Genomic DNA, 13862 nt, shown 5'->3' on the forward strand with positions numbered 1-13862 from the left:
GACTCACCGGTTTTTTCCCCGTTCATAGGCATTCCATAATTTTACTTTTGTTTGTTTTAAATGGCCTATCACTGCCTCTAATCTTCCGATTCTTCGCCCAATCTGTCGATTTATAGCATTAATAGTGCCCCCTGTGGTACAGGTTGATTTGGACCTTTGGACCAGAATGATTAAGATATTTTCTTAAAAGTCATATTATTAAAAAAATTATTCACTTGAATTGTTAAAAAAATTTCCAATTACCAATTTAACGCAAAAAAGCAGTTATTTTTTATTAACTTAAATTTTTTCGACTTCCTTATTCAGATGTGTTTAAATCAAAATGTTTTAAGCCTGATATTTAAAAAGCAACGGTTTAAGTATAACAACATATACGAAACTTGAATTTTGCAAGCACTCTAAATTTCCGTTAGTTTGACAAACAATATGAGTTAGAGAGAGTGAGAATAAAGCTAATTTGCATATGTTTTAGGAATATTTTCTATTACAACTTGAATAAACATGGTGCAAAAAACTATCTATGGATACTATGCATACGATATGCATGTCAACTTAATATTATATTTTAACCATATGTGTAAATATTGTCACTTTAATATGAACACAATAGCTTAATTTAAGCTGTCCGCAGTGAAAATACTAGGTCGCAACAATAAAAAGACCGGTACACAACAATACTGCATGCAAAGGCATTTAAGGACGTAAATAAAGAAAAGGATGAACGGTGAGTACTGCAGCTCATTAAGGCAACCAGCGACAGCGAATACTACCCCACGTGTGTTGAATGAAACTAATGGGTTGGGCGTGCGGTAGGCGGTGTATGCTAGGCGTTGCCAGATAAGCAAATGTAACAAAATGAACTGCTAAAAGGTGAAACAAAGCAGAGTTCATGGCTGCTCGTTTTCTTACTATAAGATTTATAAAATACAAATATTTGTACACCTGCAAAACGGCCACAAGGCAAACAAATCTCAAGTTTTCAACAGTAGGGAAATATGTTATATGACCTTGAGTGCATTTTACGCCAAGAATGGGGAACGGTATATATGTAAATGTTTATGTGCATATGTGTGGAAAGAAAATGAAGCGTTATAAGAGGTTTGTCTTAGCATTGTTAAACAAGATACAGTGTAATAATATATCTTTGTGTACCAAGTAGATTATTTTCGGTATTTTCTTCACCATGGCAATAAGAATATTGTGTTGAGTTTACAGAATTGACCAATAATGCCCTTATAGAAATTCAAATAATGCTTATTAATTTTATATTAAGAAAATAGAACGAAAAATACGTAGCATTTTTGATATAAAAAAATTTTATGTAAAATATTAAAATTCAAATTAAATTATCAAAATTAAAGCAATCGAATTTTTTGGCTACATGAATTAAATCGTGTAAAAATAGCTTGCAATCTTAATGTGTTGCACATATTACTGATCAAGTTCGACAGTTTTGCTCAAATTTCGCTTACTTGACAGTGTGGCCGCTTATTTGTGTCAGACAACACAAAAGTTTGTGGTTGTGGCAATGTGGACTGATAGTGTGTAGCAAAAATTTCCCTGAAGCCAAATAGTAGCCGGCCCAAAACAATTTTGGGAGCGAAAATTCAGAAGAACAGTAGATATTCCAACATTGTCAATATTGTTTAAGCGTTTTTACGAGACAGAAAAATTTAATAAGGTGATAATTTGTTAAATGTAATACATTTTCGTACCCTCCTTTCTTATAAATGAAACTCTGAGGTTAAGTAAATAAATAAAGTTTTCATTAGACACTCTAAAATAGTTTTTGAAGTCCACTGACTCACAGTTACCAATTTAACCAAAAGATTTAGCCACTTCCTTCTTTTCTTACACTTATTTTTTATTTTACTCGCTACCGCGAATATTAAAAGACACCTTAAAATTTTTTCATTTCCACATTTTCCTGGTGAATTTCGCGGCTCAAATAATGATTTGATCTCATGCGAGATCTCTATATGCCGCCACTCAAAACTGATACATTTTCAACTATCGAACTTGATCATAATGTATACAAGCACGTAAAATCAATTCCATTGGTTTAGCCCAATAATACGTAGGAAAAACTTGCTCATGTGCTCGAAAGTCATGATTCAATTATTAAAGGTTTGCTCACTAGTGGCATTCGATTTTTGACACTCTCTTACAAAAGGTTGTATTTAAGAAGGTGAATAAAGTGGAAAATATTAAATCCTTTTTGGTAAAAATGTAGCAAAAAAGTATTTTCTTACTTAAATTGAAAGAAACTGCGAACGGTTTAAAAAATAAATCTGAATTTATATTTAGATGTAAATAACCCTTTGCCTTACGATTTAATTTCGAAGAAACATGCGTGCTCAGACTATTTAATTTTAAAGCAACTCTGTGCGGCTGTTATCAGAAAATAAAACTAAAATATTATAACGGTTGTTTTTAAGTTTATTAAATTTACTACTACTGCTTTTGAAACATTTAAATATGCGGCGGGCATAGCCCGTCAATGTCGAATTTGGCACAGAAAATGTTTGCGGGCGACACTCGTCATTTCCACTTAAGGGGGTCTTCTACCGTCACGGTTTGAAAAAATCGATTTTTTTTTTTTTAGATTTTTTAAAAGCTACTAATGTTAAGAGTATGCTATAAAGAGGGTTTTATGAAAAACATGTTCCTTCATGAGCATTTCGGGGAGAATACATGCATGCGCGTGGCATTTTCGAGCGTTTCTTTATCTTTAAACGCCTTTTCCCGAAAGTTGACTTTTTTCAACTTTCTGGTCACACATCTACTATAAATATTTGTCGAATTCATTCCATCTTTTTTCCAGTTATTCAGTGAACATCTCGCTATGTTTTCCCAGACCACTTTTTTCAATTTTTGATTAGTTTAATTTTGCGGGCCTCTAAAGTGTAAAAAAAAGAGGAAATTTTCAAACTTTTTTTTTTAAATCACGCATTTTTTACAAATTTCAAAATATTTAAAATCGCCACTGGGAAAACATAGCCAACGCTACACTTTATGATAAAAAAAAAATTTTTTTTGATTTCAGATAAGTAAAATGGTCGATCGCGTGCCACAAAGTCGCCTAGGACATTTTTACAAGGGCAACCTCGAGGACGGTTCAAGGACACAGGGCCAAAGAATTCGATTTGAAAAATATATTTTTAAATAGTGCAAACTTGTGCAAATTAAATAAAAAAAATTTGATTTCATTATCTCAAGTGGTTGCTTTGTAATTAATTCCCAAAAATAGGCCCGAGATTAAGGCGCGACGGTAGAAGACCCCCTTAAGGGGATAATGGTACAAATAAAAGTTATTAGCCTAATATACGTCAAGTCTAATATTAAATCAAGAAATTATTTCACTTAATACAATATTTTATTTTTTGAACTAATTTTTAAATTTAAAACCGATCGCGAGGTAGCGAAGTTTCGCCAATATGTAACTTTTTTGTTAAAAATAAATAAATAATGGGGTCGTACAAGTCTGTTAAGTGTTTAGCCGAGATCCTCCTCTTATTTGTAACGCGCGTCTTGATGTTATTCCATAAATGGAAAGACCTACAGTTTTATATGGAGCTTTTTCATGCTGGTACTGTGCTTTGCTAAGCCTCCTCTGGACACTTCATCCATCCATGGGAAGATGGGCTCATTGGAAACAAGTTCCGTCAATCCCAACTTTTTTATGATGAGGTCTGAAATGTTATCGATTGCGTCGGGACTATCCAATTATTCTCCCTGTCGTAACTCTTTGGGAAATGCTAGCTTTTTGCAAAAACATGAACTCTGTCTAAATCACCACAGCATAAGAAATAAATCTTTGTAAATTCTCCACTCATCGATCTCGGATTGCCTCAATTACTCTATCATGTCCTGACTCAAGCGGTATGTATTTCATGTCATACTACCATAGCCCTGAATATACCGTTGAAAACTCTTTAGCGATTTGTTGATCGTAAGTAAACCATTTCTACAAATTTTACTTTTCCTCCACTTTCACTCAAAATTTTTAGAGCCAGCAACCCAGTGTCTTGCTAAGGGAGCCGATTTGTCAAGAGACAACGAGAAAGCTGCTTACTGAGCAAACCTTTTATCATTGAATCATGCTCGAAAGTGATAAAGTGACAGTCCTGGCCTTATATATATAAAGGTATAAATCCGGGTCATTCCGGTTACGTAGAATCCCCACGGTGGTGTGAATACACTTTAAAAGACATCTTTCAGCAGGTGAGAACGAAAAAAAAACAAAAGCAGACTAAAGAATTTTAAGTCAAAAGGCATCTTTCAAATACACAAGTGAATAATAATCGGATTCGTCCGAATTCTAAGTTTGCAAAGTGTGAAACGTTAACACCGCCTGTTTTAACAAACAAGATCCTACATGCATGTATCTGTCATGGTATTCTTACAAGGAGAAATCATTAAACAAAAATAAGATTTGAGCATACAAATTAAGAACTCATTTGCAAATGACATAAGTTCAAGGACAACATATTCTATTTAGATATTCTCTCACGTTACTTGCCCTTGTACGCAAATGTAGCACTACAAAGAAATCTAATAGCTGCCACTTGTGCAAAATATGAAAGTAGAACGACGGAACTAGCATCCTTTTGCCGGTATCGAAGGCTGTGAAAATGAAATATATTCACTTATGGTACGCAGAGTACAGGAGCGAAATGTTTGTAGCACTAACAGAAAATATTCAAAGCATTTTAATTTCATTATAAATTAAAAATTTTATACGGGATTATAGCAAAGTGAATAAGAATATTTTGTCTGGCTAACGTCGATAGTATTCTCCTCAAATTGCTTTGTCCTCTCATTCGTTGCACGGCGAATTGGTGGAGACTTTTAGAGGTGTTGGAGAGCGGATGTTTTGCTGTTGCCGCAGTCAGCTGTGTTTTTTTTTTTTTTTGTATGCTATATCTTCTTATTTGTTTTTTCACAACATCAAAGCAACTATAGCGCATTGGAATTTTATATAAACAAACGTACTTATGGCGTTAAATGTATGTATGTGCAAATTAATGGCGGCAGATTTCAAAAAACAGGGATGGTGTGCAATGCACCGCTGTTAATATGTAAGACCATATTGAAACCATTTAGAACGGAAGATTTCATTGAAGGCAACTGCGTCCATTCAGCCGGTTTTTAGATATAACGTATACCGGTTATTATAGTGCCAAAATGTGCTCGAATTCCATAAAGGGAGTTCTTGAGCCCCATCGCCACTGCAAACATATACCGAAGTAATGAGTTTTATTGTGTGCGATCCGCCCCTAGCAGGCAGTTGATGTTCATAAATGCAGTTATTAATATTAGATTATTATAGTTTATGTTAATTAAAGCTTTTTTGAAAACGCTTAAAACTAATAAAGTCAATAAAAAGCATTTCAACCTACTTGATTTTGTACGTTTATCAGCAATTGACTGCGTGAATTCAGCAACAGATTCAAGAACAGTATTAGTATCAAGTTAAATTTAACTCCATTTCGCATGCATGGCACAATGGACAATGGATTGATGCTGCGATTGGTGATACTCAGACACATTTTTTATTCACGAATTGCACAAATACCGCACTAAACTACGAATCGTAACGTAGGCTTTTGTACTATTTCTTTAACAGATGCCTTCAACTTCAACTCACTGTGAAAACTATGATTTTATTTGATATCGTATAATTGTAGAAAGCACTTGTAATTCCGCAATATATATTTAAAAATACATTTTCCCGAACTATTGTCGTTTAGTGCACTTCCAATGATTATACTCCTTTGATACACGAATCACGATTTAACACGAGTCTCGTAATACGCGTCGGCCCTATAATTCAATTGCTTTATTGAAAACACGCATACCTTTCCTGGTTATTTTAATCAGCTTTTAAAAAGTGCGTGGATATATTTATTAAAATTCGTACTTTAATTATTTTACATCCATTTTTATACTATATCACTTTCATTAGAACTGAGAAGCACAACACAATAATTTTACGACCATTTAATCCGCCATGTTTCAAAAGACTGACAGAAAGTTGCAGGGCAAGCAAAATGCAAAATCTTTTACCAAAAGTCTCCACCAGCGAATTGCCTCTGTTTCAGTGCCAATGTTGTAATTTCATGCTGCCACTGAGTTTCGTTTAAAAATATTACCGGATATGCTTGGAAAGGCTCCTCAATTTATTTTATTTATAGGTTGAACGGTTTTGAGAACATTGCTAAAATTACAATTTATGGTGCACTAATTCCAATAAGTTGGATCTGGCTGTAATAGGATGACTGTTGAGCCTGAGTGGCCCACAATATCAGCTCGAATTTTCATATGATATTCATCTGTAGCGCAACAGAAATCGCATTCCAATAAATCTTAAACATAATATTGGGCTTCCACAAGTAAATGCTCTGAGCACAATTGAAAATACGTTATGGCTGGGAAAATAGAGAAAACTCGTTTGTGTAACGGACATGATCAAATAGTTTCAAAAACAATTCTCTTTTAAGCCGTTAGTGTCATTTCGTTCACATTACTCGCTCTGACCTCGATTTGTTGAGCCTTACATTTGAGTGAAGCGTAAATTAAAATAATATTTTAATAATACCTAACAAAATCCTGAAAATAAAATAGAGTTGAATAGAGTTCTCCGAATTGCAAGCTATTTTGTGATGAAATTTTTAAACTAGGTTAAGCCTATAAAATTAACATTTTGCTCAATGCAACTGGAAACATTTAACCTTAAGGTCTACTTTTAGTCTTTAGTGTAAAAATTTACCACATTTGGCCCACGTTTGAAAAAATATCCCGTGGAGGAATAATCGTGCAATATTATAATTTATGTCATATTTTTAAGCTCGAATATTATATCATTTTTCACAGAGCAGATGTATGTAACATCCAAAGAGAGTCGATACATACAACATGTTCCCATGTGGGAAATCAATTCAATCATGTTGGCTATTAAAATACTTATTGCTTACAAATTACACAATATTAATTTAAACAAGTTTGTTAGCTGATATATGCATTAACATCAAATTGTGAAAGCCTTTATTTACAACCCCAATATCAAGACACACTTCAGAAATTAGGAAACTCGGCAAATTATAGAACAGTATATACATACAGTATGTCAAGAATAAGTTTTGACATAGAAAATAAATTCAATTTTTCAACCTCAATAGCGAAAAATTCTTGACTTCTTTTTTGTACTGATTCAAGGTTATTAACTGCATTTAAATGGAATTAACAAAAAACTTAACATTTTCAATTTCTTTAGAATGTGTTGAGCGATTCATTTCGATTTACTTTGCTTTGCAGTGATCAATTTGTGACTTTCGTTTTATCATTCAGTGAAAAATTTAAATACTGTGCTTTTAAAATGCCTGACAAAAGACTATCCTTTGATATTACGCAAATATCTATACTAATATTATAAAGAGGAAAACTTTGTTTGTTTGTTTGTTTGTTTGTAACGAACAGGCTCAAAAACTACTGGACCGATTTTAAAAATTCTTTCACCATTCGAAAACTACATTATCTATACTAATATTATAAAGAGGAAAACTTTGTTTGTTTGTTTGTTTGTTTGTTTGTAACGAATAGGCTCAAAAACTACTGGACCGATTTTAAAAATTCTTTCACCATTCGAAAACTACATTATCCACGAGTAACATGGATTACATTTTATTTTGGAAAAAATAGGGTTCCGTAAGATATTTGGATTTTTCGGACACAAACTGAAAAAAATCTTATATATAAAATAAAGTCAACCTTTTGTGTGTGTTCGCTAACCGGCCGTGTCTGCACCGAATTAAACCAAACTTACATACATTGTTAAGAAGGTATTGAAGATGGTTTCCGTATAGTTTGGATACCTATTGGTGGATAGGGCTCGAGATATAGGTCAAAACGTGGACCCGGATAACCTTCGGATGTAGAGTATGTTTAGAGTATTTTTCATGCCGCTCCGTGACTAGGGTCTCGAGATAGAGACCAAAACGTGGAGCCTAGAATGTGTTTGTACAATATGGATATCAAATTGAAGCTGTTGGTGAATGCCTTAGTACAGAGTATTTTTCATGCCGCTACGTGACTGGGGTCTCGAGATATAGGTCAAAACGTGGACCAGGGTAACCTTTGGTTGTGTATGTACAATATGGCTATCAAATGAAAGCTGTTGATAAGTGCTTTAATACGGGGTAATTTTCATACCTATTGATGACTAGGGTCTCGAAATATATGCCAAAACGTGGACCCGCCGTGTCTTTGCACCGAATTAAACCAAACTTATGCACAATGTTAAGTAAGTATTGAAAATGGGTTTCGTAAAGTTTGGTTGTAATTCGGAGCAGTGGCAACGGGTACAGCGTTCTTTTGAGCCAGCCATAATGTCGCTTACTTTTTTAACGCTTGGGGCGGAACTGAACTGTCAAATTGACAGTGTGAGTTACAATGTGTCAATATTTCTTTCTGATTTGGATGCCATAAGGAAAAAACGTAAGTGCAACATGTAAAAATTGTTTGTGAATTTTTTTGGAGTGGGTTTTGGAACAGTGAATAATTTCTTACGAAATTTGAGAATTTAATGTGAAATCCGAATGAAATTATGTGTTCGTGGTAAAAACAATTTTTTTCTTTTTTTTTTTTTTTTTTTGAAAAATATAAATGGATAATGGTTAAAAAAGCTCCAATGCTTAATAAAACATATAAATTGAAACGAAAAATTCATGGATGATCAGGAAAAAAGACGATTGTTTATTCATATGCGTTGATTTGAAATTTAAAAACAATCTTCTTTTTTCCTGATTTTCAATTTATATTTTATATTTACTCAAAAACAAATAGAAAAACAAAAAATATTGTTTATGCCAAAGCGCTTGAATAAAAAATAAAGGAATAAATAATATGAAAACCATATATTTTCTGTTCTAAACCATATCTATTCTATTTTAGTGTGCCCAGCGAAGGGGGCCGGGTTTGCTAGTTATATTATAATTGCCATTTGGGTAAAAGTGTTCAGGAATTGTCTGAAATGTTTTCAGTAAAACGTCAGATAGTTTATAATGTTATAAATCGAGCGGATAAAGAGGGTAGATTAGAGTAAAAGCGTGCAGGTGGGCCTAAAACTAAAATTACTGTACATGCAGAACGCTTGATGATCCGTAAATTGAGTCCGAGAATTTTCTTGAAAACACTTGCAAAGGACTTTAACGAGGAGGTATTGTTTTCTCTCATGAAGCAGCGTGTCAGGTCATGCGCTACAAATATTCATCTCTATTCATAGAGATCAGCATGCAAGAAACCATTGTTGTCTGCACAAAATGTAGAAAATCGCCTGTCTTTTGCTTTGAACCACATTTTCGAACCAGAAGATTATTGGGACGACATTTGATTTTGAGACGAGACAAAGCTAATGCTCTATTACAACGATAGACCAACTGGAGTATGGCAAGCTTTACAAAAACGAAATATAATTCCCACGGTTTTAATTTGGAAACATTTTCTTATGGTTTGGTGGTGCATTTCAAGTAAAGGAGTAGGAACTTGTTGTTTATGACTGAGAATAAAACAAATTTTAAATATTAGCTAGATAACGATCTAATGGAGCATAATGCGCAGTTGTTGCTACACCCACCCAGAGTTCCGACATAAACGTGACTGAAAATATGAAGTTGTGGGCTTTTTAAAGAAATTGCAACAGCATTAAAAACTGCAATAATGAAGGAATGGCAGAATATACCGAACGTACGACGTAAACAAATCGGTCCATTCCTTGAAAAAGCGCCTGCAAAATATTATTGAAGCTAACGGTTATCATACCAATTATTAAATTAATCAATTCAATATAATACAAACGCATAAAGTTTAAATGTTAGTCTAGCTGAGGTCAAGTATCAGTTGTTGATTGTCTCATGGAAGTTGTTTGAACACATTCAGTATCCTGTATATTTTTTCGCTCTAGCATACATTTGCTTTTTTTACTATTCCTAGCAAAATGTCTAATTTATTTTTGAAGAATTATTGACTCTCATGGATATTATTATTAATTTAATTAAAAGGTTTTGTATAAAATGACATCGAAAGTGTAAGTAAAAATAAGCTGAAATAGCTCTGCTTTTTAAACCTAGTTTAAGTTTAAACCACGATTAAGTAAACTTAGTGTAACTAGAGTTTAAACTAGAACTGAAAACAGGATTTGGAAATTTCTTAACCTTGTTCTTTGAATTGGACGGACCCTTTAGCGTTAAAAGCATAATTATTTTGTGTCATTGCAACCCTGCGCTTTGTTAGAATGAATACGTGGTATGGTTATTTTGACAGCTCACAGCTGTGGCAAATATGTGAAAAAGTGATTTGTAGTAGAAATTATTTGGAGAATTGTGATTGTTTTTTTGACGGAAGTACATATAATTTTAATTAAAAATTGAATTTTATTTCAAACACAATATGTTAACGCTACGCGATAGACAAATAAGTAAGTTATGCCGGATACAAGCGAAGAATATTCATTATCGACAAATGGACGTATTTTCCGTATCGCACCCGATTGTTCATGACGATGAAACTGCAAAATAGTTCATTCATATAACATATAATTTCATAAATATAATTATAACTCAATATACGCAATTACAGACGCTATCAAGCAGATGCTGAATTTAAATGCCCAACAGCCGAAAGCGCTAGCTGCAGAGCCCGTTTGGAAAATACTAATTTTCGATAGGGTGGGACAGGACATAATTTCGCCTATTATTTCCATCAAAGAATTACGCGAGTTAGGTGTGACTTTACACGTGTGAGTATATTTAGGAACAGCACTTTTGAAAATGACAACATATAATAATTCCATTCTAGTCAACTACATTCCGACCGAGATTCAATACCAGATGTGCCTGCCATTTACTTTTGTTTGCCCACCGATGAGAATTTGGACCGTATTCAACAGGATTTTGGAAATGGCCTGTACGATGTTTATCACTTAAATTTTTTAGCGCCCATTACACGTCAAAAGATTGAAGACTTAGCGGCTGCGGCACTCCAAGCCGGTTGCGTCGCTAATATACATCGTGTATACGATCAATACGTAAATTTCATTAGCTTAGAGGATGACTTTTTTATATTGAAACATCAAAAGAGCGAGCAGTTGTCATACTATTCAATAAATCGTGCTAATACGCGTGATGAGGAGATGGAAGCATTGATGGACTCAATAGTAGACTCGCTATTTGCTGTATTTGTCACATTAGGAAATGTGCCAATTATACGTTGTCCACGCAATAGTGCTGCAGAGATGGTAGCACGTAAATTGGAGAAGAAATTGCGTGAAAACCTATGGGACTCTCGCTCCAATCTTTTCCATATGGATGCCACACAAGCTGGTGGTGGTGTATTTAGTTTCCAGCGCCCTGTGCTGCTACTGTTGGATAGAAACTTAGATTTAGCGACCCCATTACACCACACATGGTCGTATCAAGCGTTGGTGCATGACGTTTTGGAATTGGGTCTGAACTTGGTATATGTAGAGGATGATGGCTCAACGAATACAGGTATGTGAAGCTCTTTTACATGGTCAAATTATTGTACTCAAACATTGCGGCATTCCAGGCACAAGAAAGAAACCAAAAGCCTGTGATTTAGATCGCAATGATCGCTTCTGGATGACACATAAAGGCAGCCCGTTTCCCACGGTCGCCGAAGCTATACAAGAGGAGTTGGAATCTTATCGGAATTCAGAAGAGGAAATCAAGCGTCTTAAAACATCCATGGGAATAGATGGCGAAACCGAAGTGGCTTTTTCTATGGTAAATGATACCACTGCACGTCTCACGAACGCTGTAAATTCGTTACCACAATTAATGGAAAAGAAGCGTCTCATTGACATGCACACAAAAATCGCCACATCGATATTAAATTACATAAAAGCACGTCGCTTGGATTCCTTTTTTGAATTAGAAGAGAAAATTATGTCGAAGCAAACACTCGACCGACCGCTTTTGGAATTGCTGAAAGATCCAGAATTTGGACTGCCAGAAGATAAAATTCGTCTATACATCATCTACTATATTTGTGCGCAAAACGTGCCCGAATACGAATTTGAACGTATGAAAGAAGCCCTGCAAGAGGCTGGCTGTGATCTCTCGCCACTTGCGTATGTGCAGCGTTGGAAGGGCATCATAAACCGTTCGCCGGCAATGAATCAGGCTGTACAATATGAAGGTGGCGGTACTCGCACTGTATCTATGTTCTCAAAATTAGTGTCACAAGGCTCGTCGTTTGTGATGGAAGGTGTTAAGAATTTAGTCGTCAAGAGGCATGTAAGTGGTGAGAAAATGTTGTTGCAAATCTTTGTTAGATCGTCAATGTCAATTATTTGATACACTCTCGAAATGGCACAGATAATATAAGTAAAGAGATTAAATGCGCGATGCTGTAAATGTCTTTCAAGTTTACGCTTTAATACCACTTAATTTCCCTTCAAATATTTGTGTTATTAATTACTCGCCAATTTTTTCAATTTCAGAGCCTCCCGGTTACAAAGATCACCGAACAGGTGATGGAATGCCGTAGTAATTCCGAAACCGATGACTATCTTTACTTAGATCCAAAACTATTAAAAGGTGGAGATGTATTGCCAAAGAATCGAGCACCATTCCAAGATGCGGTCGTTTTTATAGTGGGTGGCGGTAATTATATTGAATACCAAAATTTAGTCGATTACATCAAACAAAAACAAACGGCCAATGTGAATAAACGCATCATCTACGGTTCATCAACACTAAGCAATGCGAAACTATTCCTCAAGGAGCTGTCAGCATTGGGGCGTGAAATACAAGCGCCCGTCCTGAGTTAGGAACGGCAAAGCAAATATGACAAGGTTCATGCCAAATTGAAATGCTGTTGAACGGTGAAAATAACAAAAAAGTGGAGTGTTGACCATTTGTTTAATTCTTACTATGCTTTAATTTAAATGAATGACAGCTGAAGATAGGACTTTAGTTATTTTTGCGGCTTTGTGTTTATCTATAAACATAGTTTTTCGTTTTGTACAACTTCCAGTAATATAAATACATTTACATATATACATATACCTTATTGTTGAGGGGAGACAAGTGTCTATATGAGTTGATACATTTAAAGCATTAAAGTTTATAGTAATTATTTTAAAAACCACGCCTTATTCGACTATGTAGCTTGATAAAAATCATTGTTTATTCTTCAATATTAGAAAGGAAGTAAATACATTTAGCAAAACTATAATAAAAAAGAATGGCTCTGGCATATTTGTAAAGGCGGAGTGTGGGTATCTTAAGAGTGAAGGTGGAAGAAATACAAATAGAAATGAATACAAATTTCCTGGTTTGGAGTTGAAGTATTCACGTAGTATATATATTTAGGAAGCACGTCCTGTGAAGCAGACAGTTGTTGGGATCGTAACTGTTACATCAACGAACAGCTCATTATCGTCTTCAATTCTCAGGTCTAGGCAGATGGCGATTATGTGCCCAAAGATTTAGCCCTGATGTTTCCTAAGATAACAGATGTGTTTCTCGGTGTTTTGATATAAAATATATATATGGATACACAAATTGATAAAAAAATACTGAAATTTGTATCTTTTATTTTTTAATTTAAAAATGGCATAAGCATTTTGGTCGTGACACAATCATGCAACATTTACTTGTACGACTGCTACAGAGTTCGCGGATGAGATCGGTCCGTGGGAAGGGTTTCATGAAGCAGAGGTCCAGAGCAAGGGTGGTGTGAGGTGATTGGGGTTGAGAAGGCATGTGAATAGGTGGTGAGTAACGTGCAGAGTACCTTCACATGCTGGACGTATACTGAGTATGGTGGATTTTGAATTG

General features: G+C 34.7%; 2 protein-coding genes across 3 annotated transcripts in view; one reads left to right on the forward strand and one right to left on the reverse strand.

Moving 5' to 3' along the window:
* LOC129248411 (out at first protein) overlaps nucleotides 1–6009 on the reverse strand; it is a 118977-nt gene extending 112968 nt beyond the window's left edge. Inside the window, exons 1-2 of one of the 2 annotated variants that reach the window (XM_054887952.1) lie at nucleotides 5862–6009; nucleotides 5403–5658 (exon numbers count right to left, since the gene is read on the reverse strand). In XM_054887952.1, coding sequence (XP_054743927.1) covers nucleotides 5403–5552 — 150 coding nt within the window. In that variant the 5' untranslated portion in view covers nucleotides 5553–5658; nucleotides 5862–6009. Of the gene's footprint in view, nucleotides 1–5402 lie in introns of both variants that reach the window. The other variant, XM_054887951.1, reaches the window with a different exon arrangement.
* Nucleotides 6010–10330: 4321 nt separating this feature from the next.
* On the forward strand, nucleotides 10331–13343 carry LOC129248284 (protein sly1 homolog). Its single transcript, XM_054887771.1, has 5 exons — nucleotides 10331–10474; nucleotides 10636–10795; nucleotides 10855–11546; nucleotides 11605–12314; nucleotides 12521–13343. Exons 1-5 carry the CDS (start codon nucleotides 10447–10449, stop codon nucleotides 12848–12850), a joined length of 1920 nt encoding a protein of 639 aa, XP_054743746.1. The 5' UTR covers nucleotides 10331–10446; the 3' UTR covers nucleotides 12851–13343.
* The last annotated feature ends 519 nt before the right edge of the window (nucleotides 13344–13862 follow it).

Source organism: Anastrepha obliqua, chromosome 5, assembly GCF_027943255.1.
Source record: "Anastrepha obliqua isolate idAnaObli1 chromosome 5, idAnaObli1_1.0, whole genome shotgun sequence".
NCBI lineage: Eukaryota > Metazoa > Arthropoda > Insecta > Diptera > Tephritidae > Anastrepha > Anastrepha obliqua.